Source organism: Petromyzon marinus, chromosome 8, assembly GCF_048934315.1.
Source record: "Petromyzon marinus isolate PM22_M1 ecotype Great Lakes invasive population chromosome 8, UKy_Petmar_22M1.pri1.0, whole genome shotgun sequence".
In the NCBI taxonomy this organism is placed as follows: Eukaryota; Metazoa; Chordata; class Hyperoartia; order Petromyzontiformes; family Petromyzontidae; genus Petromyzon; species Petromyzon marinus.
In genome coordinates, this window is record NC_133674.1 from 3,764,534 (window position 1) to 3,790,816 (window position 26,283).

Below are 26,283 nucleotides of genomic sequence, written 5' to 3' on the forward strand. Positions count from 1 at the left end.
TGACTGACTGAGATGACTGTGCCAACGTGCTACATTTCAGCCGCCCAGGTCAAAGGTCGTTGTTGTGAGCGTCGCTCCTTTGTTCGGACACCAGCAACACCGCGACAAACACCACCACTAGCACCACCACTAACACCACTACTAACACCACCACCACTAACAAAGACAGATCCCCCGTATAGCCTGAATATACTGTAGGGGCAATTTCTGCTAGCGAGCACCTATAAAGGTCGGCATGGCACACGAGGGGGTGGGTGGCTAACACCACGCCTGGCCGCCTTTGTCTCCCTAGCGGCGATGTTTACACATCGTACCAGGTATTCATTTGAGGCTGAGTCTACCTAGGGGAGGCCCAGGACCGGTTCAGATAATCGTTGCTGGTGTTGGCCGTGAGCGGAAATCGAACCCGGGTCGCCAGGTTTGTAGCGCAGCACGTTAACCGCTACACTACCGCTCCCCTCAACTAACACCACAACTAACACCAGCACTAACACCACTCCTAACACCACCACTAACACTACGAACCCTAAAAACACCACCACCAACATCAACTCCACCACCACCAACACCACTACCACTAACACCACCACCACTAACACTACCACCAATAATACCACCAATAATACCACCATCACTAACACGACCACCACTAATACCACCAACACCACCATCACTAACACCAGCAACAATACCTCAAACAACCACCACCACTAACACCACCATCACTAACACCAACACCACCATTATTAAGACCACAAACACCACCACTAACACCACCATCACTAACACCACCACCACTAATACCACCAACATTAACACCACCACTCCTCCTCCTGCTAATACAGGACACCAAAGACAACGATCCTCATAGAGCCTTAACAGGCTGTAGGGGCAAGTGCTGTTAGCAAGCAGTACGTATGAAGGCCGGCACGGTAAACGAAGGGGTGGGTGGTTAGCACCACGCCCGACCGCCTTTGTCTCCCCAGTGGCGATGTTTACGCATCGCACCAGGTACTCATTTGAGACCGGGTCACTGCTACACACAGACTCACACAGACCCACACACACGTACACAGACTCACACAGAGACTCACTTAGAGAGACTCACACACAGACTCACATAGAAAGACTCACATCACCACCGCCACCACTCACCCACAGCTCGGTTCCACGCCTAACGGCCAAACTGCCAGGGGAAGCACGTGGCGCGAGACGCGGCGTGGTGTAATAGCCATTAGCTCCTCCCCCTCACCTAAGCTCCTCCCCCATGCTCCCTCTTTCCCCCCCTGCCCCTCCCCCTTCACAACCCCCCCCCCAAGCATCCCCCCCCCTCGCGACCCCCCTTGCCCCCCCTGGCAACCCCCGCCCATGCTCCCCCTCAAACCCCCCCCTCACGCCCCCATTGCCCACCCCCCTCCCCCCGCTGCTACTTACAGTCAGGCAGGGGGCGAGTGGAGGCGGCGCGCGCTGTGGATTGTGGGTGGCGAGCGGCTGATTTGGTTTCCCGCTCACGGCCACCGTCAGTGGCTCGCGAAAGCTTCTGAAGCGGCGGCTCGCTGGGCCTCCTCTACGTCGACTCAGCCTGAAGGTGAGAACCTCGCGCGGTGTGCACACATCAGCAGTGGCGGCGGTGGTGGGGGGAGACAGAGGAGGCGCCTGGCCCACAGCCGTCACGTCCTAGACGCCTGCTGAGTTCACGGCGCTGCTTCAAGCAGAGCCCGGCCCTGCTGCTGCTGATGATGAGGCGCTGACGGTGGAAACCGGCCCCAGAGTGGCCCTCGTGTTGAGCCATAGCTGATGAGAGGCACTCCCAGACTGCCGTGGGTTTTTATCCCTGGAGGGACGGGTTTGTTGTGGATGCGAATCGCCTGCTGCTGGAAAAGGCATCCACTAGAGGCCGCTATATAGAGGTATTTGGTCTACTCTTCCACGCTGGTCCGGACGTGTTGGAGCAAAGTGGCCATGCCCACACTTTACCCCACCACACGCAGGGCGTTAGCTCGCTGGATTTGCAATGCAGAGGTGCAGGTTAGATTTCATTCCCACTCACACCCACCGACACTCACTCAGCCACCCACTCAGCCACTCTCTGGGCATCTATGAAAAAGAGCTTCATAGCTCATCGGATTCCTCCAGCAAAAACATACTGATTCTCACCCACCCACTCAGCCATTCACCCACCCACTCTGGCACTCATCCACTCACCAATTCACTCAGCCACCCACTCGGCCACCCACTCAGCCACCCACTCTCTCACCCACTTCGTCACCGGTCACCCACTGCCACCCACCCACTTGGTCACCGGTCACCCACTGCCACCCACCCACTTAGTCACCGGTCACCCACTGCCACCGGTCACTCACTCTGCCACCGGTCACTCACTCTGCCACCCACCCACTCTCTCACCAACCCACCGACTCTCTTGCCAACCCACCGACTCTCTCGCCAACCCATCCACTCACCCACAGGGAGACACAAGGAGACAAGGGGACCCACATGGTGTGAGAGTGTATCAGCATCATTGTGGTTGTTGTGGTGGTTATGTTGGTTGTTATGGTTGTGGTGGTTATGGTTATATTTGTGGCAGTAGTGTTTATACTTGTGGTTATGTAGCTGGTGGTTATGATTATATTTGTGGTTACGGCGATTATGGTCGCAGTGATTGTGATTATATTTGTTGTGGTTATAACCCGCGATGTATTTCGTCGAGGATGGATGCCGCCGCGTGCAGGAGTTGGGCGAGGCGGGAGTGAGCCACCTGAAGCGCCCTCTCCGACGGTGGTGAGCCGCCGGGCGGCCGGGCAGTGAGCAGCTCGGCCGTCGTCGCTTCTCCTCCCCCTTCCGGGGCTGCCAACCCCAGTGGTGTTGAGTCGTCCTCCTCTTCCACTGGAGCCCTGGTACGAGTTTTTCTTCGCGTCTCCATTATAGCGATTCATCTTACTATTTGGCTCAGTGGTTCTTAACCTGGGTTCGATCGAACCCCAGGGGTTCGGTGAGTCGATCTCAGGGGTTCGGCAGAGCCCCCGCCACGGAGGTCCGGACACACTTGAATTATTGTGTAAATTTGTGATGACACACACGGCCCGCTTGGCCATCACTGGCTGCAGATGATCATGCTACACTGCTTGGCCAATCAGCGCTGCGGGGAATTTAGTGCGTACTCAGTAGTCAACGTGTGACTGTTGTTGTCGTACGTCGTGTGATTTCTTTAATATTTTATCCATACTATGTCGGGCAAAAGAAGAAAGTGGTCGGACGAATATGTACAACATGGATTCTCATGTATCACGGAACGTGATGGGAGTGAGCGTCCTATCTGCATGATTTGCAACGCCAAGTTGAGCAACTCTAGTCTTGCACCGGCAAAACTAAAGGAACACTTCTTGAAGCTGCATGGAGACGGGGAATACAAGAACACAACACTTGCTGAATTCAGGGTGAAGAGAGCCAGATTCGATGAAAGGGCCACTCTGCCTGCTCTTGGATTTGTACCTGTTAACAAACCGATCCTGACAGCATCGTACGAAGTTGCTTACCTGATCGCAAAGCAGGGCAAGCCACACACCATTGGTGAAACACTTGTGAAACCAGCTGCATTAAAGATGGCGAATCTGATACTCGGAACAGCGGCCGAAGGTAAATTATCCCAAATTCCCCTTTCAAATGACACCGTCAGTGACAGAATAGAAGACATGAGTAAAGACATCTTGGCTCAAGTAGTCGCGGATCTGATTTCAAGCCCGGCAAAATTCAGCCTTCAACTCGACGAAACCACAGACGTTTCTGATCTAAGCCAGCTTGCTGTTTTTGTACGCTATGTGAAAGACGACATGATAAAAGAAGAGTTTTTATTTTGTAAGCCTCTTACAAACAACAACGAAGGCAGCCGATGTGAAGAAGCTTGTGGATGACTTCTTCAGAGACAACAATCTTTCATGGGATATGGTTTCTGCAGTTTGTACGTACGGAGCTCCAGTCATGCTGGGAAGAAAGTCTGGTTTTGGTGCGCTAGTAAAGGCCGATGCACCACACATCATTGTGACGCATTGTATTCTGCACAGGCATGCGTTGGCAACAAAAACCTTACCTCCAAAAATGACAGAAGTATTAAAAACTGTGGTGGAATGTGTGAACTATGTGCGAAAAAGTGCTCTGAGGCACCGCATCTTCAGTGAGCTGTGTAAAGAAATGGGCTCTGAATTTGAGGTACTTCTGCTCCATTCTAATATTCGGTGGTTATCCCGGGGACAGGTGCTGAATCGTGTTTTTGCCATGCGTGTGGAATTAGCCCTGTTTTTGCAAGAGCACCAACACTGCCATGCAGATTGCTTCAAAAATCCTGAGTTCATTCTCATTTTAGCGTACATGGCTGATATATTCGCAGCTCTCAATCATGTCAATCAGCAGATGCAGGGTGGTGGAGTCAATATCATGGAAGCGGAAGAACACCTGAAGGCTTTTCAAAAAAAGCTACCGTTATGGAAACGACGAACAGAGAACAATAACTTCGCAAACTTCCCACTTCTGGACGACTGTGCAAGTAAGATCGAAGATGTGTCTGGAATCGGAGATATTTCTGTATCTACGGAACTGAAGCAAACAATTGCCACGCACTTAGATGAGCTTGCAAAGTCTCTCGACGGATATTTCCCTACAAGAGAGTCATATCCAGCATGGGTGAGACAGCCGTTCACGTTTGCTGTTGAAACAGCAGATGTCAATGATGAATTCCTCGACGAAATCATTGAAATTCAGCAGAGCCAGGTTCAACAGCAACTCTTCAGAACAACAACGCTCTCAACATTTTGGTGTCGACAAATGAACAAGTATCCAGTTATTGCTAAGAAAGCCCTGGATTTTTTTATACCATTTGTTACAACATATCTTTGTGAGCAATCCTTTTCGAGGATGCTGGACATAAAAACGAAGAAAAGGAACAGACTTTGCTGTGAAAATGACATGAGAGTGGCACTTGCCAAGGTGAAGCCACGCATATCTGAACTGATCTCTCAAAGGCAACAGCAGAAGTCACATTGATTTCCAGGTATGTAATTTGTTGTGAGTTTATGCATCGTGTTGGTTTTATTCTTTGAACAAGGTAATGTTCATGCACGGCTCATTTTGTGTACCAGTAAAAAAACATATCTATGTCTTGAATTTGAAAAAAATCACATTTTATTTTTCACTAAAGAGGGGTTCGGTGAATGCGCATATGAAACTGGTGGGGTTCGGTACCTCCAACAAGGTTAAGAACCACTGATTTGGCTACTTCTGACGCCAGTTGTAGTGGGTGGAACGGAGAGCGAGACTTCTTACCGAAAGAACCAAAGAGTATGAACTTATATGGTTTATTTCATCTATTTTTAGTGGTTTGCTACCATTCCCTTTGCACTCCTATCGTTTTTGTATTGTTTGTTGTGACGTTATGACCCCGTGCCCCCTACTGGCACATCTTTGATCAAAGAGCTTTATAGCTCATTGGATTCCTCCAGCACAGAATCAATACCGATTCTGATGAGACCGGAACGAACACGTTTGAATCGAATCGCGTACTTCGCTTTAATAAAATAGTTGTGGAATCGATTCTTGTGGAATCTGTTCTCGTGGAATCGAATCATCGATATTAATTACAGAGATTCACCATCGATATTAATTACAGACATTAATCAACGACGTCGCTAGGAGTATCGTGGTGCCGCTCTGCAAACCTTCGGGCTACTATCAAAGGTTTGTTCATCAAGCCATCCAGATATATAAACACAGACATAACTTCAACCGAGAAGATGGATACAAATTGAGTAATCATTGGAAGAATGTTATTAACCAGGTAAAACCTTAACTGCTTTATGGTGTTGCCTTAACTTTCCGCATCTCTAATTTCTTAAGCTTCCCACTCCCAGCCCCGCTCTCTTCAGCACTCCCCTCCTCATACCCCCCCTCTCTATCTCTCCTCCCTGATCCTCCCCCCTTCTCTTACCTATATAGTCTCTTGTTTACAGCAGCTCTTTTGCCCACGTCGGCAATTGTTTCTTGCTGTGGTTTGTCCCACCTGATGATGGACGCTTGTGTTGTGCCCGAAACGTCGTGATTTCATTTATTTTATATTTTATGCCTATGTGACTTTACCGAAAGAACCAAAGAGTATAGCCCAAGAGAGTTTGTGTAGGTTGGAGCGGTAGTGTAGCACAGTAGGGGGCACAGGTGGTGCATCGGCCAGTCATCTCAGTCAAGCAACCAATGGCAACCTGGGTCTGTCTGTCTGTGACCTCCTGCTGCCAGCGGGCGTTCGACACTTCATGTGGCCTTAACCTGCACGTAGCCTGGCACGAGCGCCGTGGTGACATCTCCACCACTTCGTGGCGAATGGCGGTTGTTGTTTATGGTCGTCTCGCGATTAGCACTACGCTGCACTACTAACCCAGCGACCCGAGTTCAATTCCCGCTCACGGCCAACACTGGTGACGATTCCGTTCCTGGGCCTCCCCTTGGTCAACTCAGCCTCAAATGAGTACCTGGTGCGTTGTGTAAACATCGCCACTGGGGAAATTAAGGCGGCCGGATGTGGTGCTGGCCACCTACCCCCCTTCGTGTATCAAAGGTGCTGCTCGTTAACAGCACTTGCACCCGACAGTCCTGTCGAAGGCTACATGGGGGATCTTTGTCTTTGTTTGGTGGTGCAGCTGAGGAGGCGCAACTGCACGGCGAGTACCTCTACCGCAAGGCGCAGGAGGCCAAGAAGGTCCTCGTAGAGGAGAAGGCGCAGCTCAAGAGGGCGCTCGATGGTAACGGGCGGCGAGACGGATCTAGAGATGGGCTCGCGACGACAAGACAGACGAGAGACAGCGAGACAGACTAGAGACGTTGAGACACGCAAGACAGACTAGAGACGGATCTAGAGACAATGAGACACGCAAGACGGACTAAGATGGGACAAGACGGTCTGACAATACAGGCGAGAAGACAACCGCGCGTTGGAAAGCGTTTCCGAATGAATCCATGCGTGCGCATGATTTTTCTTCCTTGTTAATTCTCCCCTGCCCGCCCCCCACCCACTGCCCCCTGTCCCCCTGACGTCGTCACCGAAGAAAACCTGGTGCTGCCTACGGACCTGCGGTGGGAGGCGCTTGAACTCCAGAAGGCCGTGGAGTTCGACCAGGGAGGGGAGGGTGATCTCACATCCCTCACCATCACGTCTCCTCGCATCTCTCTCTCTCTTCCTTCCCGCGAGACTCCCGAGGCAGAGGGATAAGCGTCGCGCGTCTCCGCCCGCTAGACACGCCGAGTCGGCGCGCATCCCCGGCTCGCCGTCGGTCCTTCCTGCCAAGCGGTGGCACCGTGTTTTGCCGCGGAGGTTCGCGGTTCGAGAACGGCGGGCCCTCAACCCCCCCCCCCCCCCACCGGTTTAATGGGTTTAATGCCGCAGTTGCGTTGACCGTAAATACTGCACGGCGATTGCTTCCCAAGTGGACTTTGAAAAATCCCGTGGCGTGAACGTGGAAAAAGAGTCGGCCGTGTGTGTGTGATGGCTGGCGTAAATTTTGGTGGAATGTCAAATGAAGGCCGTGGTCACCACATAACGTGTGCTTCTGGAGCAGTCTTCCTTCTGGAGCGGTCTTCCTTACAATATTAGGAAGCCACTGGAGCTTTGCACTTTTAAATCATCGTCTAGATTGACAAACTCATTTCTTGAGAACTACTTTTTGTGGTTAGTTTGTCACACTTCCGATTACCACGGTTGGCTACGTGCTGTAACAAAGAGGTTTAACATGCACTGACGCACTCATTCACTCACTCATCATTTTACTCAATTTACCCACTCACCTGCCATATCACCCACCCACTCTTGCAATTGGGACTCATCCAGGTCTCGTTATTGCTCAGCTCGCTACACAAAATCAACGCGATCACTGCAGAGTGATATTCTCAACCATTCCTGGTCGCTCCTTCCATCCATCCACCCACACACACACCTTCACTCACCTGCACGGTGAAGTATGGAAAATGATAACCTACCCTCTCCGTCCCCCCTGCCCCATCTACCACCTCTTTCTATCCACCCCCCCCCCCCCCCCCCCGTGTCAGTAGGAGTGAGCAGCCACATGGATGACGAGTACCGCTGAGCCGGCGTGAAGGACCCACACATCATGGCGACGACCTCACTCGACCCCAGCTCCCTCCTCAAGCAGTTCATCAAGGTGCGGGCACGGGGTCACAGGGGCTACAGGGTTTGGGGTCACACGAGGAATGTGGGTCCTCGTGTATTGCATGTGTACAAGCGCGCAAAGACAGAGGTCCCCCATATAGCCTTAACAGGTTTTTGGGACAGGTGCTGTTTGCGAGGGTGTAGGTGGCTAGCACCACAACTGGCCACCTTTATCTCTCTGGTAATGATGTTTAAACACCGCACTAGGTACTCGTTTGAGGCTGAGTTGATCTAGGGGAGGCCCAGGACCAGTTCAGATAATCGCCACTGGTGTTGGCCATGAACGGAAATAAACCTCGGGTCACTAGGTTTGTGGGGCAGCATGCTAACTGCTAAATTACCGCACACACACACGTGTTCTCTATCGGCTTTAGAATCCGTTCCTTGCACCTCACACGAGTCGTGTCGACCAATCAACGGGCTTGTGCAGTGTGAGACAACTCGCATCCGTTGAGTTAACCAGAAGAAATCTGGTTGTTGATGAAAGGTGGAGGCTGTGTGGGGGGGGGGGGGGGGTCGTAAGTGGTGGAGCGTTGGACACTTTGGTTTGGTGCATGCAGCTTTTGTCAACTTCATTCCTCGCGATTCAGTCCGCCTTTTCGCGATGACCGATCCCTTCCATTCATCGAAAATGTATCTACTGTAGCACTACGCACGGTCGGTGGTCACGGAAAGATGTACCATTGGGGGCGCCACTGTGGCGAGATGTTAACTCCCTCACCTGGTATCCAGGAGGTCGCAGGTTCAATCCTGACCCTGATGCCTGCTGTATATTTGGAGTTGCGTGCCTCTTTCCGAGGAGTCGCGTGGATTTCTCTCCAGGTCCTCCGGTTTTTCCCTCCGCATTTAGAATCAACGTCCGTTTAAGAGTATTTGGCTGCTATAAATTTCCACATGGCGATAAGCCACTTAGTTGAGCTATGATTTGTGGCCAGGTCGCTTCTGGAAAAGAGCTGCATAGCTCAGTGGGCCTTACCTGGTAAAATAAAAATAGTAAAGTTTTTCCAATGGTGCATCCCAGTTGTGCCAACACGGGGTTTGGCGACCCCGTATACCGGCACGGCTCGGCTCGGCTTCCGCAATGGAAAAAACAAACAACACAACCCGAGTCGGATACAGTGGGGGGGCGGGGAAGTGGGGGGGGCGAAAGCAGCATGGCGGGGACGGACGCCGGTGGGAAGAGCGGACTCGGCGTGTGACCGCTTGCTGTCATGTTACCACACCACCACCACCCTCCCACCACCACCGCAGGAGATGAAGCTGATCCTGCCGAACGCTCAGCCGATGAACCACGGAGGCCACAAGCTGCAGGCGCTGGTGTGGGCGTGCTGCGCCAACGCCGTCAACGACTTCATCGTCCTGCATGAGCACCGCGGTATGCCAGGCACGCGCACGCACCGCAGTCGACAAAGCTCCCCCGTGTAGCCTTTAACAGGCTGTCAGGGCAAGTGCTGTTTGTCGAGCGACCTACGAAGGCCGGCAGGGCACACGGCGGGGTGGGTGGTGTGGTCATTACCGCATCTGGCCCCTTTTGTCTCCCCACTGTCGATGCTTGGACACACCGGAAATCGAAGTCAGGTCACCGGATTTGTAGTGTAATGAGATAGCCACTCCGCTCCCGCTCCCCGGTGTGATGCATGGTGTGACGTGTGTGATGCGGTGCAACAGACGGGGATGGAGGTGTATTTAGCTGTGCGTACGATGTGCGGTGTGTAGTATGACGCTGCAGACATGGAATTGTGGTGTTTTAACTGTGTATGTGGTGTGATGTGGTATGATGCCGCAGATGGAAGGGCAGTCTGTTTAACTCTCCAGTACAGTCTGTGTGACACCTGTGGTGTGTCTAACTTTCCGGCATGCTGTTCATGTGACACGTGGTACGATACCACGGTGTACTTGACACTCTCGAGCGTGGTGATGCGGCACGACATCCGGACGTGGACATGATGTCCGAGGCATTCCAACACCTCGTGATGCACAACTTCACGTCGCGACTCGGAAAGAGGGTGCGTGCGGGCACCGTGCCAGTCTCACCCACATCTTCCTCCCCCATCCCCAAAGCACAAAGATCCCTCGTATAGGCTATAACCCTTTCTCATTTCCATGATGTACATATACGTCGTCGAAACGGAACCGTAAGAAAAACTCAAGTACGTCTTCTGACCTGAAGACATACCTTTTGCTCCCATAAGACTATGCGGGAGGGCGTGTGGCACAGTTTTGTTCCATAGAGTGCCGGTCGTGTCACTACGGTTCTCTGCGGTGAGGGCAACGCCTTTTAAAAACAGCAGCGCTACGCCTCTATAAATAAAATTAACGCCGAGCCGCTCGCGCGTACCGAGATTCAGCGGTGAACGTGACACCTACCACCCGGCAACTTGCAGATGTCTCGGAATGGGAAAGAGTGAGCAGACTTTTGGGCCAGGTGCTGTGTGTCCGCCTGTATATTCGGAGTTTGCATGTTCTCCTCCTGGTCACTTTGATTTTTCTCCGGGTCCTCCGGGTTTTTCCCTACACATTTAGAAACTTGAATTTCGAGTATTTTGCTGCTATACATTTTTATGTGAAAAAGAGCTGCATAGCTCAGTGGTAAAATAAAAATAGTTTCGTTTTATTTTAGTTTTCGAGCAACAGCACAGAGTTTTTATTTAACGCCATCTCTGAAGCTGAAGGCGCGTAATGTTGTTCATTTGTTAATGCATCCGCAGTTTTAAACAGGGTGGCCGCTGGCCTCTAACTGGCAAACGTCTGCGAGGACACGTAATGAGAGTCCAGCGCCGTCCGTGTGACTTGCCGCGACCCCTCCCGTGACTTCTGTGCCCCCCTTCCCCCCTCCCAACAGGCACAACGTCTACAAGCGCGACGGCAAGGACATCGAGTTGAAGGAGGTGGGACCGTGATTCGAGATGGAGCGTAAGTCTGCCTGACACATTGTTACTCGTCTCCACTTTACACCCCTGCAGAGGCGGTGGAAATTCCACATTCCTTGTGGACTTCCCTACGAAGTGGTTGTAAATTTTATCGACCCCTGAGAGGATGATGGGCTGAATGTAAGAGTCTAGCCTCGGGCTAGGTGGCCCGCGGGTGACTTGTAGAGCGGATCGGAACTTGAGTCGGTGGGGTCGCTGCTCTGGTCGCATTCGCTGTACCGTGACCCGACTCGCATTCCCCCACCCCGGATGCGATGTGTAAATTCAAAGATAATCGGACGTAATGCTGGCCACCCACACCCACCCCTTGGTGTGCCGTGCTGGCTTTCCTACATGCTAACACACGAACAGCGCTTTTCCCACGCCGTCTGTTAAAGGCTGCATGGGGGTAATCTTTGCTTTTGTGTGTCGCGCAGTCTATGAGATTAAACTGGGCACGCTGGACAACGCGGCCACCGCCGAGGTGGAGTGGCCTTGGCGACCGTACATGAACACGGCGAAGAAGAGGAAGTTCCTGAGCGTGGAGTGAGGGAGGGGAGCGACTTCCCCCCCCCCCCATGGGCCTGGGGGGAGGGGCATTGGGGGGGGGGGGGTTTGTCCCTGGAAAGCCGGAGTTGGAGTCGAACCTCGCGGCGCTCTCCGCCGAGGCTCGAGACGTTGAGGAGAGGTCGCCGCGTGGATAGGGCAGTGCGTGAATCGCTGTTCCAACCGTCGTCACACACGCGCATCATACGCGTCACACACACATTGCGGATGTACATTTATCAAACACAAACATGCACATCGTCGCATGCGTCGCACACAGAAGCACACAATTGCACAAAAAGACAAAGGTACTCCGTATCGCCGTTAACAGATTGCTGGGGCAAGTGCTGTTAACGGGTAGCACCTATGATGGCCGGCATGGCACAGAAGTGGTTGTGTGGCCAGCCCCACGTCTGGCTGCCTTTGTCCTCCCCAGTTTTGCGATGTTATACACACCCCACACCACGTACTCAGATGGCTGAGTTCGTAGTGCGCTAACTGCTGCACCACCGCTCCCCAAACGGTGTACATACACGCGTACACAAAACGAAACATTAACATTTATTTAAGTAACAAAAAAGAAAATACCAAGTCAGGCAGATGGAGAAAGTGGCGTGTCGCCGTGCACAGCACCGCTCTCGTAGCTACTCACCTAGGGTGGGAGCTCTTGGCTTCAATGCCACCCGGGATGTTTAGATGTGAAAACCTGCCATAAATAATATTTTTGGGAAGTCACAAGCGCCTTAAGTTGCATCTCATCTCGACCATTTTAATGGGCACCCCCCCCCCCCTGTAGCTGTCCCCCTGTGGCACAAAATAAACTAACAAAACTAATCTCTTTTTATTTTACCAGGTAAGGCCCACTCAGCTGTATAGCTCTCTTTCAGGAACGACCGGGCCACAAATGAAAGCGCTATAAAGTGGCTTGTCACGCAGAAATATATAGCAGCCAAATACTTTTAAACGCATGTTTCTAAATGTGGAGGGAAAAACCGAAGGACCCAGAGAAAAATCCACGCGGTCACGGGGAGAACATGCAAACTCCAGATATACAGGCGTCGGGATTTAACCCACGACCTCTATACCAGGCGAGGCCCCAAGGTGAATCAGCACTTGGCCTGCGAGCGGGTATTATTAGTCTGTCAGTAGGGGGTAATGATTCCGGATTTCGGTCTCAATTGAAACTGAAATCTGGAACACTTTTGTCATATTTTGCTCGTATAAGTGTGTTCATAAAATACAAGTTTGGTCATTGAGAGAGTTATAAATGTCCTATACGCATTTCATGTTTATTGTGTTTATTGTATTTAATGTATGAAGAAAATACAATTTTGTATATGCTACAGTATGTTTCACACGTTATTCAGTGACACTGCATATGACGGGCAATGTTTGGGGCAATCGGCCTTCAACATGGAAAATACATAGAGGCCACATGACCCGTGGCCACCGCCACTTCAACCGTGGCCCCACCACTTCAACCGTGGCCCCATTGGCACGTTGATGTGTGGCTCTGCCTTCACCTGTGGTGAGAATGAGACCAGAAAAATTACAGGAGGCCGACTCCATATGAGTCCGTCACGCTCTGGATCTCACTAATGGGACGTCGGATGAAAATAAAACATGGAAGCGACAAGTTTCTTCTCTGGCGAGGACATTCCCACAAGATTGCCACCTTTCCCAATTAATGGAATTTGCCCCAACATCACCCTGATCCAAACCAGCGGGAGCTGAAATCTTCCAGAAGGTTCAGGATTTATTGGTACAATCGTTCGGATGTTGGTGTCCGCATGGACTTGCATTTAAAACCCCCGGTCCGCTTGACGTCTTTTAAACAATACCTGTGGTCGGGTCCGCTCCCCCACCTTTCTATCCCCTGCTTTTTTTTTTATAACCGGTGTAGTATATGTTGACGGTGTGTGCGTGTATCACAACGCGATGTAACCGGGCCCTCGAATTGCCTCAAGAAATGAATAAACAACACCTGTCGCTTTGCTGTTGTGATGTCACCACGAGGCGCCGAATGACGGTGGGACGGCGTCGTCGCACTCGTCGAGTGGACAAGGGCTCCGTGAAATGACGGTGCGGATTGCGCCAAGCGTATAGAGGTCGCCGATTGCACGCCGCTGTGGCTCAAACACTCGTGGGTCCACCTCAAAGTTCCTGTGCCCATTTGAACCTCATTGCCTGCGATGATGCTGCTGCTGCCATGGAAGAACACACGTGGCACCCTCTTGTCTCTCCATGTTGTCTTTCACGTCCCATCGCAGTTTTCAGGTCACTTGATGTTGACAGCCTCCGGTAAGGAGGCAGTGAGGTTCAGCCGCTCCATTTTTCTTCCTTTAGTGCACAGTACCGTACACGGATACGGGCACAGTACAACACCGTAGCTTTATTGATTGTTCAACAAAAAAGACCATCCCTCGCCCAATCTAGTTACCTATACAGTGTAATATATGGCGAGACATTTGTTAACGTAAAAAAAATGGAACTGTAATGCTGAAAATTATACTCCATGAAACTCGGGGTTTTATGGAGTATCTGAGGGCTTCTCAACGCTTCATGACTCGCCCCCACTGATGCCCTCTTCTCCCCACTACTACTGACGATTGTATGTAGGGTGTGTAGGCATTTACTTCCGACTGTTGTATGTAGGGTGGTGGTGGTGGTGGGAGTAAATGAGATTTAAAACTGGGTGCTTAACTTGAACTCACCACCACTCACATCATGTATGCACTCATCCGCCATCTTGCTCACTGACCCTGTTTCCGTGTTGATGGTGTGAGTCCGTATTGATGCTGTGAGTCTGTTGATCGTGTGAGTCTGTTGATGCTGTGAGTCTGTGTTGATCATGTGAGTCTGTGTTGATGCTGTGAGTCCGTGTTGATGGCTCGGGGGCACGGTACAGAGGGGCAGTACAACTGTAGAGTAATAGTTGTCCAGCAGCGGTAACTGCGGTGGACGGGGAGTACACACGCCAGTGAGCCTCATGCGGGTTTGTCAGCAGGGCGGAGGCACTGGGGCAAGGATCACAGAGACCCTCCCTGGAAGACACTGGAACCCGCTCGTGGGTTGGAGAAGGGAGGCGCGGCCAGGGCGGAGCCAGGCCGCGCCGAGTCGGATAAAAGCAGCGGAGAGCGAGAGCTCGTGGTTGCAGGTTCTGGGAAGTGGAGTCGTCTCGTCGGCACTGTCGTCTTTGCCGACTTGGTCGCTGCCGTCTTCACTAGATAATTGGGCGGCCAGATAGTTGTTGGCTGTCTCGGTCGATGCCGTCAGTGTAACATGGTGGGGGTTGTGTCTAAGCTAGGCTATTTGACTGGGAGAAGCGAGGGCGAGTCTGTGAACCTGATGGCGTTAAATAAGGAAGGTGCGGAAGGTACGGGAGAGGATGAGGAAGATCGTGGGATGGATGGGGGAGGATGAGAAGATAGTGGGAGGGACGGGGGATGAAGGAGGTGGGAGGGATGTGAGAGAAAGAAGGAGATAGCGGGGGGGACGGGAGAGGAAGAGGGAGATGGTGGGAGGGAAGGGGGCGGAAGAGGGAGATAGTGGCAGGAAAGGGGAATGAAGAGGGAGATAGTTGGAGCGACTGGGGAAGTAGAGGGAGATAGTGGGAGTTATTTGGGAGGATTAGGCAGATCGGTTAGAGTAAGAAGGTGATAGTGGGAAGGAAGAGGAAGGAAGAGGGAGAGAGTGCGAGGGATTGGAGATGCAGAGGGAGATAGTGGGAAGGATGGGGGAAGAAAAGGGAGATAGTGCGAGGGACGGGAGAAGAGGGAGATAGTAGAGCCAAGTGGGAGGAAGAGGGAGATAGTGGAAGGTACTGGGGAGGAAGTGGGAGATGGTGGGAGGGACGAGGGAGGAAGAGGGAGATGGTGGGACGGATTGGAGAGGTAGATAGTGGGAGGGACGCGGGAAGAAGAGGGAGATAATAGCAGGGACGAGAGAGGAAGAGGGAGATAGCCACTGATGTTCGCCGTGGCCAGAAATTTAAACTCGGTTCACAAAGTTCATGGTGTAGTGGGTGTTGAGGTGGCATATCCTGGCTGGCCAGGAGAAGGCAGTACAGCAAGTGGGATAAGCACCATCTCTGTCTGCATGGGATAGAGGGTTGCCCCCTTGCACGAGTGGGTTTTCTCTGGGTACTCCTGTATCCCCTCACGTTTATGAACGCTCAGTAATTGCCCAATTGAATTATTGTTATGCAACGCGACGTTCGTTTTGCTATGTCATGTGATCAGAATTGGGCGCCACGGTGGCGAGATGTTAACTATTTTGTAGGGTATACAGGAGGTCGTGTATTAAATCCTTACCCTGACACCTTTGTATTTGGAGTTTGTATGCTATCTCCCCGTGGTCGCGTGTATTTTTCTCCGGATCCTCCGGGTTTTCCCTCCACATTTATTAGCACATGTTTAGAGTATTTGGCTACTAATGTCCACGTAATAAGCCAATTTGTTGAGCTGTAATTGTGTGGCCGCTTCTGAAAGAGAGCTGTATAGCTCAGTGGGCCTTGCCTGGTTAAAGTAAAAAAAATAGTCAAATAGTTTGCAATTGTTTATATCTGGGATAAATGCACCCGTGGCTTTAATGATGTGGGGATCTGCGCCTGGCATTTTCAGGTGGGATCCGGAGCAATGAATGAGCCCTGACAAGGCAATGGCCCACCCGTTGATTTGCTCCATGAGGAACTTTTAGGGGGCTCGGGACCGTGGCGCCAAGAAGACCAGCTATTGGACCATGGAGGCACCGAAGGGGGCGGTTTCCCCCCCACACGTAACACTCCCTATCTGGTCGATAAAAACGTATCAATAGGGTCACAGAGCTTGGGCAATCGTTGGTGCCAGCTTACCAAGTGGCTTCCTTCCTGATTGTCTGTGGTTCCTCGCACCTCTGAGGCCTGCTTGATCACGTTATAAGTATAAATATTGTTGTTATCAAGTTCTAAGTGTAAATAATAATTGTTGTTATTACTCGCCTGTTCTAAACATACGCCTGTTGTTATCATTCGCCTGTTATCATTCGCCTGTTTTCATTTGCCTGTTATCATTCGCCTGTTTTAATTGGCCTGTTATAATTTGCCTGTTGTTTTCTTTCGCCTGTTGCTACCAAGTAATAAGTATAGTTATTGTTGTTGTTATCATTCGCCTGATGTTAGTGGTGCACGTCTCAAATCCAGCACTGGGGAAGGCAGCGAGGGTTCGTAAATCACCGCACAATGATGTTGTGAAATCCTCTTCCCGTGGAAGTCGAGGTGCATAACCTGCCTCGCCAGGAGAAGGCAGTACAGCAAGTGGACTCATCGCCATCGTCACCTGTACGGTTTAAAATGCTGCCCCTTCACACACGTGGCTTTTCTCTGGGTGCTCCGATTTCCCCCACTTGTACAAACACTCGTTATTAATTAGCCAATAATGCCTCCATACATAGAGTACCGTAGAGCCTGGACAATCGTTGGTGCTGGCTCACCACGTGGCTTCCTTCCTGCATGTCTGTGGCTCCTCGCGCCTCTTGAGTCGTTCTTGTGAGTGCTATATAGCTTTAAATAATAACTACAAATACTCGCCAGAAGGTGGTGACGCAAGCCTGCGATCCAGCACTGTAGAAGGCAGCAAGGGTTGGTGGATCACACAGTAAATATTGTGAAACCCCCTTCCCGTGGACATTGAGGTGCCTTCTCCTGGCTGGCCAGGAGAAAGCATCTGACTGGCCAGGAGAAGGCATTATAGCAAGTGGGATCATCGCCATCGTCACCTGTACGGTTTAAAATGCTGCCTGCTGCCCCTTCACATACGTTTGTTTTCTCCGGGTGCTCCGGTTTCCCCCCACTTGTGTAAGCATTCGTTATTCATTGATTGAAAAGATCTTACAATAAAAACCAAATTCAGGACCTTACTATGACTCAGCGTGGCTTTCCTGGAGTAAGTCTAATTATTATTATAAAGAATTACAGGGGCTGTATGATGACACGACTAGAGAGCTGGCTTGCACTGCGGGGAGCTTAATAGTCAACTTGGATTCCGCACCCCTCAATGTCCTTTTTAAGTTCAGTTTGTGCACTTAAGACTCGCACAAACAACCATACTCAGAGAACCATAGATTCCCACTCAGACCCAGAACCAGAAACCCATAGACTCCAACAGGGACCCATACATTCCTTCAGACACTCAGACTCATACGGCGACCCTATATACTGACACAGGGATCCATAGACTCAGACAGAAACCCATACACTCACAGAGGCCCACAAACTCATAAATCCATAGACTCGCACAGAGGTCAATAGAATTTAAATCTGAATATTTATTTACACTGGATGAAATCGATGAGCTACAAAGATCTGTTTTCACAGCTGTCCAATCGGGCAGGTCAGAACATAACTAAAAAAATACAAAAAATGACAGGAAAGACAAACTGTTCAAAAATAAACAAATTAAACTAAACTATTTTAATCTTTATTTGAAGCTTTCGTGACTGCAGGAATCCATACTCTTTGGTTCTTTCGGTAAAGTCACGTAGGTATAAATTAAATAAAATTAAACAAATCACGACGTTTCGATCGCAACATAAGTGATATTTTCAGGTGGGACAACCACAGCAAGAAAATGCTGAAGTCGGCGGGAGAGCTGCCGTGGCAAGAGGTTATACAGGTATGAGATGGGGGAGGAGGCAAGGGGGGAGAGAGAGAGGGGAGGGTGTGGGGTAGGGAGAGGAAGGGGGGCCGCGTGAGCGCTAGGAGAAGATGACGTGAGGCTGGGGTGGGGGGACGTGGGCGGGGCTAGCAGTAATCGGCAGGTAATGATGGAAACAACAACAAGTTAAGGCATTACCTGGTTGATAACATCCTTCCAGTGATTGTTTAATTTGTATCCATCTTCTCGATTGAAGTTTTGTCCTTGGCCTCCGAAAATAACAATATCATGCGAGCCTACAGCGTTATAACAATGGCCACTACGGCAGAGGTATTGGTTCTGCCATGTTTCAGATCAGCCTTGTGTTCGCGAACACGGTCCGAGACGTGTCGTTTTATTTCTCCAACGTAACTGCGGTCGAAGTTACAACTCAGTTTGTAGACTCCAGGGTATAGACAAAACTTCAACCGAGAAGATGGATACAAATTAAATAATCACTGGAAGGATGTTATCAACCAGGTAATGCCTTAACTTGTGTTGTTGTTTCCATCATTACCTGCCGGTTTTACTGCTGCCCCGCCCATGTCCCCCCACCAGCCTAACGTCCTCTTCCCCTAGCGCTTACGTGCCCCCCCCTCTTCCTACCCCACACCCCCCCCCTTTTCTCTCTGTCCCCTTGCCTCTTCCCCCCTCTCTAAACTATATAACCTCTTGCCATGGCAGCTCTCCCGCCGACTTCAGCATTTCTTGCTGTGGTTGTCCCACCTGATGAAGATCGCTTGTGTTTTGTCCCACCTGATGAAGATCGCTTGTGTTGCGATCAAAACGTCGCGATTTGTTTTATTTTATTTCTACCTATGTGACTTTACCGAAAGAACCAAAGAGTATGGATCCCTGCAGTCACGAAAACTTCAAATCTACATTTAACACCCATACCCTCTAAAGAACTAAGCCTCAAGACACCTAACCCTTAAAACACCTATACCCCTAAAACGCTAACCCTCTAAACACATAACACTCTAAGCCCCTAACCCTCTAAACCCATAATAAATATATTTTCGGGTTAGATCGTGTAAATATAAATGTGTCGTTAAACCAGACACCACCCGACACAGCCAATTAGTAAAGTTTGTCATGACAATAAAAAAGTGCCATTAAGTGTTGGAGAGAAATCCAAAACACGTTTAGTATGGATAATATTAGTTGTCAAAGTCTTGGTGTTAAACCCTCTAAACTCCCAAATCCCAAAACCCATAACCCTCTAAACCGCTAAACCCCATTACCCTATAAACCCCTAACCCTCAAAACCCCCATACCTCTAAACCCCTAAACACATACAATTATAACCTCCTCAACTCCTAACCATCTAAACCATTCAACTTCTAACAATCGAAACCCATACATCTCTAAACACCTAACTCTCTAAACCCCCAACCCTCTAACCCCAAAACCTTCTAAACTCTAACATCCTAAACACCTAATCCTCTAAACGACCTTACCCTTAAAACCCTAACTGTCTAAAAACCTCTCCCTCGAAAACCCCACCCATAAACCCCCAAAACTCTAACTGTCTAAACCCCAAACCCTCTAAACTCCGCAACCCCTAAAACCGTAACCCTCTCGGCACCTAACCTGCTAAACCCCTCACCCTCTAAACTCCTACACCACTAATAGCCCAATCCTCTAAACATCTAACACTATAAAGCCCTTTAACCTTAAAACCCTAAGCATCTAAACCCCTAACCCTTGAATCCCCTCAAGCGCTAACACTCTCAACCCCTAAACCCTCGAAGTCTATAAACCACGAAACCCCTTATCCCCGAAACACCCCGAAACTTCTAAGCTCCTAACCCTCTAAACCACTTAACCTATAACAATCGAAACCCATAAACCCATTAAACAGCTACTTCTCAAAACCCATAACACTCTAAACCCCTTTATCCTTAAAACCCTCACTCTCTAACCCCCTAAACCTCTAAACGGCTCAACTTATAATCCTCTAAATCCCTAACCCTCTAAACGCCTTTACCCATTAAATCAAATCCTTTCTAAACTCCTCACCCTTTGAAACCAGAACCCAAATACCCTGAAACCCCAAACCCCCTAACACTCTAAACCCCTTTACCGTTAAAATCCGAAATCTCAAAAGCCCTAGATCTCTGCACCCCTAACCCTCTAAACACCAACCCTCTAAACCCCTAACCCTTAAAATCCTCAACCCCTAAAACGCTCAACCCCTAAACACCATAACCCTAGAAACCCCCAAAACATCTAAGACGCTTATCCCCTAAAAAACCCCAAAACCTCTAAACCCTTAACACGTAACCTTATAAACTCCAAGCCCTCTAAACCACTAACCCTTTAACAATCGAAACCCATAAACCGTCTAAACCTCAGGACACCAAACTCCTTACAATTATAACCCTATAAACCCATAACCTTCTAAACTGTACCCCTCTAAAACCCTAACCCTCTAAGCTAATCACCCTCTAAACCGCTAAACCTCTAAAACATTTTACCCTTAAAACCCTCAGCCTCTAAACCCCTAAACCTCTAAACCACACACCCTCTAAATACCTAACCCTCTAAACCCCTAAACCCATCACCCTGTAAACCTCTAAACCCTTAACTTATAATCCTCTAAATCCCTAACCCTTTAAACCGATTTACCCATAAAACCCTATCCATCTAAACTCCTCACCTTTTGAAACCATAACCCAAATACAACAAAACATCCCAAACCCCCTAACACTCTATACCCCTTTACTGTTAAAACCATAATTCTATAAACCCCTAGATCTCTCCACCCCTAATCCTTTAAACACGTAACCCTCAAAACCCTTAACCCTTTGTGTGGAGTGTGGTGTGTGGTGGTTGTCACGGGGTAGGTGGGTGCAGGGTGTGTGTGGAGTGTGGTGGGTGGTGGGTGTCACGGAGTGGGTGGGTGCAGGGGGTGTGTGGAGTGTGGTGGCTGGTGGGTGTCATGGGGTGGGTGCAGGGTGTGTGTGGAGTGTGGTTGGTGTCACAGGGTGAGTGGGTGCAGGGTGTGTGGAGTGTGGTGGGTGGTGCGTGTCACGGGGTGGGTGGGTGCAGGGTATGTGGTGGGTGATGGGTGTCACGGGGTGGGTGGGTGCAGGGTGTGTGTGGAGTGTGGTGGGTGGTGGGTGTCATGGGGTGGGTGGGTACAGGGTGTGTGGTGGGTGATGGGTGCCACGGGGTGGGTGAGTGCAGGGTGTGTGGAGTGTGGTGGGTGTCACAGGGTGGGTGGGTGCAGGGTGTGAGTGGATTGTGGTGGGTGGTGGGTGTCAAGGGGGTGGGTGGGTGCAGGGTGTGTGGTGTGTGGTGGGTGTCACGGGGTAGGTGGTTGCAGGGTGTGTGGTGGGTGGTGGGTGTCACGGGGTGGGTGGGTGCAGGGTGTGTGGAGTGTGGTGGGTGTCACGGGGTGGGTGGGTGCAGGGTGTGTGGTGGGTGATGGGTGTCACGGGGTGGGTGGGTGCAGGGTGTGTGTGGAATGTGGTGGATGGTGGGTGTCACGGGGTGGATGGGTGCAGGGTGTGTGTGGTGTGTGATGGGTGGTTGGTGCCACGGGGTGGGTGGGTGCAGGGTGTGTGTGTGTAGTGTGGTGGATGGTGGATGTCACGGGGTGGGTGGGTGCAGGGTGTGTGTGGAGTGTGGTGGGTGGTGGGTGTCACAGTGTGGGTAGGTGCAGGGTGTGTGTGGAGTGTGGCGGGTGTCATGGGGTGGGTGGGTGCAGGGTGTGTGTGTGGAGTGTGGTGGATGGTGGGTGTCACGGGGTGGGTGGGTGCAGGGTGTGTGTGGAGTGTGGTGGGTGTCACGGGGTGGGTGGGAAGAGGGTGTGTGTGGTAGGTGTGGTGATAGTGGTCATGGATCAGACCGATCAACGACCACCACCATCTCTACTGTGCGGTGGACCGGCCACCACACAGCAGCACGCGTCGGAGGAGTGAGCGGATGACTCTCCCCATGCGGGCCAGGCCCCCTGGCTTCCTCTTCTCCTGCATCACCATCACTTGATCCTCTTTCCTTGTTTTCTCCTTCTCCTCCACCACCATCTCTTCCACAACGATCTCCTCCACCAGGGTGTCCTCCTTCTGCACCACCAGCTCCTCCACCAGTGTCTCCTCTTCCTGCACCACCAGCTCCTCCACCAGAGTCTCCTCCTCTGGCAAAACCAGCTCCTCCACTAAGGTCTCCTCCTCCTGCAAAACCAGCTCCTCCACCAAGGTCTCCTCCTCCTGCAAAACCAGCTCCTCCACCAAGGTCTCCTGCACCACCAGCTCCTCCACCAGAGTCTCCTCCTCCTGCACCACCAGCTCCTCCACCAAGGCCTCCTCCTCCTGCAAAACCAGCTCCTCAACCAAGGTCTCCTCCTCCTGCACCACCAGCTCTTCCACCAGAGTCTCCTCCTCTTGCACCACCAGCTCCTCCACCAGGGTCTCTTCCTCCTGCAACACCAGCTCCTCTACCAGGGTTTCCTCTTCCTCCACAACCTTCAGCCTCCATTCAGAGGCCCAGGCGAGCAAAGAGAATGGGGGCAGCGCCGGCTCCGCTCTGTGAAGAGATGCGCACGACATTGTTCCAACTTACTGCTACAGCAGAGATCGCAGGCATCCCCTCCCCCACCATCGGGGGGGAGCTGGCGATGTCACAGTGGATGAAGGGTTACCTACATGGCAAAGATATGGCCACTTCATTATTTGTCCTCACCCAGAAAGCAATTACAAAAATACATCCGTATATAACCGAATGTACAGGTGAGATTTGAACTCTCCGTGTGTTAGTTTGTGGGCGGCAGGGCTGGAACTCACAGCCAAAGAGGGACCTGGGTTTGATGCCCATACTTGGGCCACTTTCTCCATGTGGGAGTTGTGACTTGCCCTGGGCCCCACACCTCTCTATGGACTGCCTTGAAAATTGGTCAGCAGAATGTGGGTTACCGTCGTTCAGCAGCTCCAAAGCACTGGACACGGCCAGGAGTAGCAGTGGTGGTGGCATTGCTGGTGGTGCTGGTGGCCGCGGTCCGGAGCCAGCTGTGATCCAGCGCCTGCGCTGGCGTCATACGAGAATCCGGAACCCATCTGTTGAGAGACGCGTGGGAGACACACGCGCCAAACGTAGTGAGAGAAGCGTGGTGAGAGCATTGAAGTTGCTTCCCTTCTCCTACAAGGTCAGGAATGCACGGCAGCAGCGGAAGCAGCAGGAACAGTGGCAATCCTCTGATGCCCAGTAGACTAAAAATGCCCCGAGCATCGCATTGGCCAGCAGCATCTTGCACGGACCTCCCCATCCTCCACAGAGGGCGATCTTGACACCGGTGGTACTGCACATCGGCAGTCCCACTCAGCTCCACATTTTCCTGGCGATCGGTGGAGAGTGATCGCCGATCAATTGGAGGGGGGGGGATCCTCATTGGGAGGGGGTGGTGGGTGTGTCTTACCGCAGACAGAAGCTGACGAATTCCACAAACGCCGGGTCGTGGCTTTTGAGCACACTTTCAAGTGGGAAGCTCCCCGGTACCCTTTTCTTGCCTGGGCACAACATCTTCCCTTGACGGTCTGCGGGAGCCATGCACAGCGGGACAGATGCAGTCACCAACCACCACGTCACCTACTTACCCACTTACCGACCCATCCATCAACCTACTCACCCACCCACCCACTCTTCCACCTACACAATCACTCACTCACCTACCCAATCACCGAACCACCTCCCACTCACCCGCCCACCCGCTTACCCACTGACCAATTCGCCCACTTACCCTACAACCTACTTGCCCACACACCGACTTACCCACCCACTCACCCAAGGAATTTAAAATAAAAAGAGGCCATTCCCCCCCCCTCCCACCAAAAAAATAACAACAGCCGCAGGCCTCTTCTTAAAACTGAATCCGGTCCGTCACTCGCACCACCCTTTAACTCACCAAAAAACTGCCTTCTGTCGGGAGCTGAATTCACCATGTATCGTGGAGGCATTCCCAGAATCTGCACATGGTTGAGACAAAGACAAAGGTCACCCGTGTATCCTCGGCTGACTGTAGGGGCAAGTGCTGTTAGTATAGCGTAACAACAGCAGCAGCGCTTGTTGAGGGCAAGCATTATGGCACACAGAGACAGGGGGTGGTGGGCCACATTGACCCAGGTATTTTACACACTGCACTAGGTACTCATTTAAGGCTGAGTCTAACTAAGGGAGGCCCAGGACCGGTTCAGATAATCATCACTAGTGTGGGCCATGAGCGCAGCATGCTAACCGCTACACTACTGCTCCCCTCACACGTACAAGATGGACACGTCTACAGTCATACACAACATACGACGGCCGCTATTCGCCAGATCACTAAGTGGCCACCTCTCCTCCTGCCACCCCCAAAACCCACGACTCCAAGGAAAGAGAGGGGCATCACGAGTGGATGGACGCCCAGTGGGAAATACCTCAATGCAGCGCGGGAGGTAATCTTTGTCACTGTCGGACTGAAATAATTGCCTGCCCGTCGCCAACTCCGCCACCGTGCAACCCAGCGCCCACATGTCTACGCCACAGGTCAAGCTGTAGCCCAAGTGCAGCTCCGGAGCCGAGTATTCCAGAGTCCCACCAACATTCATAGCTGCACACCAATCACAAGAACAACACATATATGTGTTTGTGTACTCACTGTTTCTTAAACAGCATCTTCATCACACACATGAACAGTCACATGTACAGACACGCAGATACTCACACATATACACAATCAGACAAACACCCACACGCATACGCTCACACCCAAGAGAGGTCACTCACGTTGACTTTCCACAAAAAAGCTCGTGCCAAAGTCCGTGACCCTCACAGTGCCGGTCACGGTGTCCTTGATGAGAACATTTTCCTGCAGGAGAAGGGGCAGAATGAATTCAAATGCAGAGGTTATGCCGATAACATTCAGCCAGCAGTGGAACGATCACGTACCACCACCTACGCTAAACAGGGGAACTAGACGAGGCGTAGTGCCGTCAACGAGCGTCAGTCAAGTGCAACATTTGATGTTTGTTGACAGCTATTACTGGGGGTTGCCCCTTTCAATTGCATCTAGAAAAGAGATTTGATTTGAGGCTCATGTTCAAAGCACTCTAAGGGACCATCGAAGTAAAGGAGGGCAGCTCTATTGACAACTGATCATGGTTCCTCTGACAGGAGAGTGCATTGAGCTCACAGCTGCAAGAGTGCCCTTTAACGGGTTACGGACCAAAAGCTACACATGAGAGCTCGCGTATTCCATGACGCTATCCACCGCGCGTTTGTCTTCGGAAGTTTTCCATTCGCAGTGTGGAAGCCGACAACGGGCAGCTGTCAGGTCAAAATACACGTTTGGCACACTTAGGAAATAGTCTTTATTTGCTCCAGCTTCTGTCTCCGAAGGACTGGGGCAACGCTGTGATCAACGTTGCCGGTTTTGTCTATGGTGAGTCCCCAATACCGACACGACTCTACACTACAGTTTAATTCATACCGCATTATCTTCACCAGGGGTACAATGACCCTGCCTCCTTCCAGTTAGATGGAAACAGCGAACGCATAGACCTTGTGACTAATGTGGCCGGTTTTCTCCGTGGAACGATTCCCTACTAACAATACGCCTCTGCAACAAAATCATACTGAATGCTGTGTCCACTCACTGGCTTGATGTCCGCGTGAACTATGTTCCTGGAAGAGATGTGGGACAGGAACATGAGGATTCCCCTGGTATAACTTTTCACCATTTCCATGTCCAACCGGAACCCCGATTCTCTCATCACATCATAAAGGCTCTCCCTGTGAGAGAGACAAAAGCAGAAACAACACCAACACAGTGTCAGTGTCATCTCCTTAAATGCTGTGCTGATTCTGCTAACAACAATCTTAATATTGTTCGTGCATGTTCACGACCAATATTCAGAGTCATAGTTCAGTGTAGGTTCAGGTCATTGGTTTGTCGATAAACCAAATTAGTTGGCTC

At 51.1% G+C, this 26,283-nt stretch overlaps 1 protein-coding gene across 2 annotated transcripts; it reads left to right on the plus strand.

Annotated features, from left to right (window-relative positions):
• The first annotated feature begins 1,396 nt into the window (after positions 1-1,396).
• Positions 1,397-13,001, plus strand: LOC142924089 (U3 small nucleolar ribonucleoprotein IMP4-like). Of its 2 annotated transcripts, none has more exons than XR_012941238.1 (7): positions 1,397-1,588; positions 2,711-2,897; positions 6,681-6,782; positions 7,086-8,195; positions 9,455-9,578; positions 11,046-11,116; positions 11,550-13,001. XR_012941238.1 is itself a non-coding variant. In XM_076065522.1 (7 exons), the coding sequence occupies exons 4-5, from the start codon at positions 8,145-8,147 to the stop codon at positions 9,626-9,628; spliced, it is 225 nt and encodes a 74-aa protein (XP_075921637.1). In that variant the 5' UTR covers positions 1,397-1,588; positions 2,711-2,897; positions 6,681-6,782; positions 7,086-8,144; the 3' UTR covers positions 9,629-10,209; positions 11,046-11,116; positions 11,550-13,001. The 2 variants fall into 2 exon arrangements, 1 of the variants encoding a protein (XP_075921637.1); XM_076065522.1 differs by having other exon boundaries at positions 9,455-10,209.
• Positions 13,002-26,283: the final 13,282 nt, after the last annotated feature.